Source organism: Theobroma umbraticum, unplaced genomic scaffold, assembly GCF_002168275.2.
Source record: "Theobroma umbraticum cultivar Fairchild unplaced genomic scaffold, ASM216827v3 scaffold_86.0, whole genome shotgun sequence".
Taxonomy (NCBI): domain Eukaryota; kingdom Viridiplantae; phylum Streptophyta; class Magnoliopsida; order Malvales; family Malvaceae; genus Theobroma; species Theobroma umbraticum.
In genome coordinates, this window is record NW_018397263.1 from 5,822,549 (window position 1) to 5,828,229 (window position 5,681).

At 34.9% G+C, this 5,681-nt stretch overlaps 1 protein-coding gene across 3 annotated transcripts in view; it reads left to right on the top strand.

Moving 5' to 3' along the window:
- Positions 1 to 3,228, top strand: part of DGD1 (UDP-Glycosyltransferase superfamily protein) — a 7,810-nt gene extending 4,582 nt beyond the window's left edge. For all 3 annotated transcript variants that reach the window (XM_021433377.2, XM_089784220.1, XM_021433378.2), the window contains 4 exons: positions 827 to 1,313; positions 1,403 to 1,669; positions 1,846 to 2,195; positions 2,380 to 3,228. In XM_021433377.2, the coding sequence (XP_021289052.1) occupies positions 827 to 1,313; positions 1,403 to 1,669; positions 1,846 to 2,195; positions 2,380 to 2,914 (1,639 nt within the window). In that variant the 3' untranslated portion in view covers positions 2,915 to 3,228. The remainder of the gene's footprint in view (positions 1 to 826; positions 1,314 to 1,402; positions 1,670 to 1,845; positions 2,196 to 2,379) is intronic.
- Positions 3,229 to 5,681: the final 2,453 nt, after the last annotated feature.

Sequence of the window (5,681 nt, forward strand, 5' to 3'; positions counted from 1 at the left end):
CTATATTTCTCTTATTTTTCTGTTTAAATGTCCAGGGATGAGTAGTTTTTTATTCTTCGAGTTTGAAATATTGTATTCCTTATGACCTTTTGGTTTGATCAATTTATGCAACCATATCTTCTGTACATTTAAAGAGTTATGTTCTCTCATTTCTGCTTTCCATTTTGATTCCGTATGCAGGGGCATTTTAGCTTATTTTTAGTTCATGTGCTGTCTATTGGGAATTAATGAAATTTTCTGTAAAAGCTTCATCTGACCAAATTAAGCGGGTTTCTTTCTCCTGGATTATTTGGGGCCACCACCTTGAATTAATCATAAACCCGCAATGCTTGAAATAGTCCTGAATTTGTTCTCTTCTAGGATAAGTTAGGTGGAATAATTAATAGTCTTGTGTTCACCATTAGTGGGAGTTGATTGTTGGGGACTAGTGAGCCGCTGGGTGCTGGTTTTACCTTCTTTCCATCTTTCTACGTGATAGTGAAATAAGGATTGCACTTTTATTTTTCAAGAATGGTCATGCCACCTTTCCAATAATTCAAGAATGTAAGATAGTCACAAAATTGAAACTTCCAGTTGACAATACCAGTTCCTCTTCTCCCCTTTTCTCGTAGCTTTCTTTAGTATGAAGTCATTTATGCTGTCAGAACTGATGTCATTAGCTTGCTGTTTTGCATCTATTAAGAAAAAAATTATTTAACATCTGTGGAAGTTTCATGCAATTTATATTTTATGCATTTCCCCCTTTTGTTGATTATCTATCTATATAATCATTAGGTTAGGGAATCTGACTGCATGTAAATTTTACAAGTTCCTTAATTTTTATTTCAGATCTTTGTGACAAGATAGTTGAAGGCTTGTGTAGCAAACGGAAGAATCAACTTGTTTTGCGCTCCCTTTCCGGGGGAGAGCCACCTACTGTTGACAACGATAAGATAAATGATGAACTGGATCTAAGGATAGCCAGTGTCCTTCAAAGTACAGGGCACTGTTATGAGGGTGGCTTTTGGACAGACTTCATGAAGCATGATGACTCAGATGGGAAAAGGCATGTTGCCATTGTTACAACTGCCAGCCTTCCATGGATGACAGGAACTGCAGTAAATCCACTTTATCGGGCAGCATACTTAGCAAAGTCAGCAAAACAAAATGTCACACTCTTGGTTCCATGGCTTTGCAGATCTGATCAAGAACTAGTTTATCCCAACAATCTCACTTTCAGTTCACCAGAAGAGCAAGAGAATTATATACGTAACTGGCTTGAAGAAAGGATTGGCTTTAAGGCTGATTTTAAAATCTCCTTTTATCCAGGAAAGGTAACTCTTTAATGTATTACATTATGTTCCATCTTCTCACTCATTAACTATACTTAATTAGTGACAAACTTGTTCTAATTGTTTTGTAGTTTTCGAAAGAAAGGAGAAGTATAATACCTGCAGGAGATACCTCTCAATTTATCTCATCAAAAGAGGCTGACATTGCTATCTTGGAAGAACCAGAACACCTGAATTGGTACCATCATGGTAAACGCTGGACTGACAAATTCAACCATGTTGTTGGTATTGTTCACACAAATTACTTGGAATATATTAAGAGGGAGAAGAATGGTGCTTTACAAGCATTTTTTGTGAAACACATCAACAATTGGGTCACCAAAGCTTATTGCCACAAGGTGTGTATCAATTTTGTTTTATGCTTGTGTGGCATCTAGGAATATTATTTTTTCAATTCTAAATTGTATCAGAGGTTTGGTCTGTGCACATATCAGACATTTAATTGTGTTATTGGTAAACTTTGAAAGTCATTCTTTATATTGCATAAACTAAGTTGTTTGTGTTCACCCTTCAGGTTCTTCGCCTTTCTGCTGCAACTCAGGATCTACCGAAGTCTGTGATTTGCAATGTTCATGGTGTAAATCCAAAGTTTTTGAAAATTGGGGAGAAAGTTGCTGAAGAAAGGGAACTTGGGCAGCAAGCCTTTCCTCAAGGAGCATACTTCTTAGGCAAGATGGTCTGGGCAAAGGGATACAAAGAGTTGATAGATTTGCTGGCAAAGCACAAGGACGATCTTGATGGTTTCAAGTTGGATGTGTATGGAAATGGTGAGGATGCAAATGAAGTTCAGAGTACTGCTAAGAGGTTGGATCTGAATCTTAATTTTCTGAAAGGAAGGGACCATGCAGATGATTCTCTTCATGGGTAAGGATATGTGGGCACTGCTCTTTTATGGCTGCACTGTTCTATCTGATCATTTGCTGAGATGATGATTGTGTTTTGCAAAATATATTGAGAGAGAATCTTCATCAAGCTTCTACACAAATAATCATTGTGTCAGTATAGTTACTCCATTTATAATATCTAACATTCTCTTCTTTTCCTGAAGGTACAAAGTCTTCATAAACCCCAGTGTCAGTGATGTGCTCTGCACTGCTACTGCAGAGGCACTTGCGATGGGAAAATTTGTAGTATGTGCAGACCATCCATCAAATGAGTTCTTTAGGTCATTTCCAAACTGTCTGACTTACAAGACATCTAAAGACTTTGTTGCTAAAGTGAAGGAAGCATTGGCAAATGAGCCTCAACCCCTTACGCCTGAGCAAAGATACAACCTGTCATGGGAAGCTGCCACCCAAAGATTTGTAGAATATTCAGAGCTTGATAGAGTTTTGAATAATGAACATAATGGTGCAAAATTAAGAAGATCAAATGGAAACGTAATTGCAAAATCAGTTTCAATGCCAAATCTCTCAGAGATGGTTGATGGGGGGCTGGCATTTGCCCACTACTGTCTCACAGGGAATGAGTTCCTTAGACTTTGCACTGGAGCAATACCTGGTACACGGGATTATGACAAGCAACATTGTAAAGACCTTCATCTCTTACCTCCACAGGTGGAAAATCCTATCTATGGCTGGTAAGTAGATGTAAAAACTGTATTGACAATCTTGTGTATGATAGTCATGCGCTGTCTGTAGTGGCTGGTAACCATCGCTTTTAGTCGAAAGGTTTCTTTTGCTTCAGTTAACAATATATTTGTTTCTGAGGAGAGATATCTAGACAGTCTAGTACAAGTTTTGTTCTGTTTTCTGCCTTTTCCACCCTCGTGTTGTTAATAGATAAAAATAGATGCCAAAATATTTTTAAAATAGTGAAACCAATGATGCTTTGTGTAATTAATCATGTGTTAGATGTCAGCTCAAGCTGTAATAAAAGTAGTGGCAATTTTTCTTCATCTTCCATTTTCTAGGTTTTATCTTTTGTGGGGTTCCGTTTGGCTTGTCTTATTTTTGGTTGGGTGCATAAGATGTTCTGCCTCCGATATATTGAGCTTGGTGTATGGAGAGGAGATTTGGAGTACTTTCCTGATGACAATCTGTGGTAAGATCAAACCGAACGGTGCTTTGTTGTAAGTAATGGTAATATTTGAAATGTCAAAACAAGCTGTAAGAAAATTGCTGTGCCTTTCCTTCATCGTTTGTTTTCTAGGTTTTATCTTTTCTAGGATTCAATTTAGGATTTGATCTTGGTGCTTAACAGAGTTTTTTCTTTCTCCTATGTATTGAGTTTGCTGTCTCCAGAGGATATTTGAAACTACTTTCCTGATGAAAGCCTCTGAGCATATGCTTTTAAGTATGTACGTATACGCATCATGTGACAAATTATTCTTCTATCAATCAATTTTTCTTACAATTGACATGGATTTTGGGGTTAGCAACTGGCTTCTTCGATTGATTTTAAGCATTTGAACTCAATTATTAGGTATTCTGCGGATTCAGAGCCACTGCCGCAAGCCCCCTGCATTTTTACTGTTTTTGCCAGTAACTACACTAATCTTTGTTGGGATCAATCTCCTGTAGTTTTTACCTATGTAATGTAGAGACTAGAACCTTACTTTGTTGGTCAGTTTTTGATGATATAACTTCTACAATTTAATGGGAAAACCTTATTGATCATTGTGTATTTATATGGAAAGTCATGTTACTCGTAGTGATACAGGTGGCCGATTATTTATAGATAAATTTACTCACATAATATATTCAGCCCCTGGCTATCCGTGCTCGGTGTCGTATTTGTGTTGTGTAGAAATAAGGTATTAACAGTTATAGGATAAACACGATTAATTAAACCTATTAGGATCTTAAACACAAATATAGATACATTTATTAAATGTATAACACAAAATAATTAGTCCAACATGTTTATTAAACGGGCAGCTTAAATTTTATGTGACATGTATATAATTATAAATAAAATATAATTTTATTTTTTAAATTTAAAATTAATAATTATAAAATAAATTATAATTAAATAATATTATCTATCAAGCATAATAAAAATCCACCACCATGATCAAGTATAATAAAAGAAAGTATTCATATAGTGATTTAGATGGGTCATAAACCTGTCAAGTCGACATGTTTACATTATTAAATAAATGAGTAATAAACAAATCATTAGTACTATAGATATACAATAAATGTGTTTTAAACGGATTTTAAATAAATTAAGCAAATTTGATATGTTTTAAATATGAAATTTTTGTGTTTTAATTGTATTGATATGATTACATACGAAACATGAATACCCTAATTATAAACTCATTTAATTTTGTGTCGTTTACAAAATTACTAGAGCTAAGGTTACATAGGATTTTCAATTTGAGTTTTTTTTTTTTCACTTAGAGTTAAGAGTAGTACTATTTGTAAATTGCATGTACTTTAGGCAAAGATTATTATTATTTTTTTTATAATTGAAGGAAAGGGATTCGGATTTTATTTTTTAGGCACAAGATCATGTATTAATTAATGAGTTTAAATACTCTAATGCTAGGCAAGGATTGCTAAATGAGAAGAGTATAACTACAATGCATATCTATCATTACTCCGGAATGAAGAAAAAAGTAAACCCCAAAAGCTGATGAGGGTGGTTTGATTGAAAAAAAGGTGGTATGTACATTGGATTCTCTACTTGAGACCCTGTTAATCTGGAATTCAAGGCACATCATCATCCAGAAGCTGTTAAACAATGAAAAAGAAAATTCAAGAAATGGAAGCAGGAGGACAAATATACCGCTGGCACTAAGCTCTTTTGGGCGTGCGGTTCACGTGTGAATCCAACTTAATTCTGTACAGAGAAGGAAAATGGAGTTGAGCTCACAAATCACTCCAAGTAGACGGGTTCCTATCGGCATGTGATTCCCATTTACCAACACAAACAGACTCTTCACCCAGTAGAAAAGCTCTCTGACCCATCCAAAAATTGAAGTAGAAAGCTGGACGTAGACTAGAGTGGTCGAAGTGCTGGAATATTATAGCAGGGATTGTTTTTGAAATTTCAGTTAAGCCCATACTCTCAAGAGTCTTTGAGAATTTACAAAGTATTTAATTCTATTTTATTTCTTGTTACCTTTTAACCATTTACTATCTTTTTTTAATCAAAATTAATTTTGGGTTTGTTATATAACCACTTGAAAAATTCTAACGATCGAGTAAACAGTAAAAAACAAAGAAGAGGTAAAAGCAAATTTTGTTCGCTTGTTATAGTAAAGTTTTTCATTTGCAACTTCGTTTTGAGCCAACTGTTTATATTAGTGCTTAATTAAGAGCAGATTAACTACATATAATCCACTTTCTGAACAAGTTATGGTAACCGCATTAGGGTTGGTATCACTCAGATTCAGTTAAC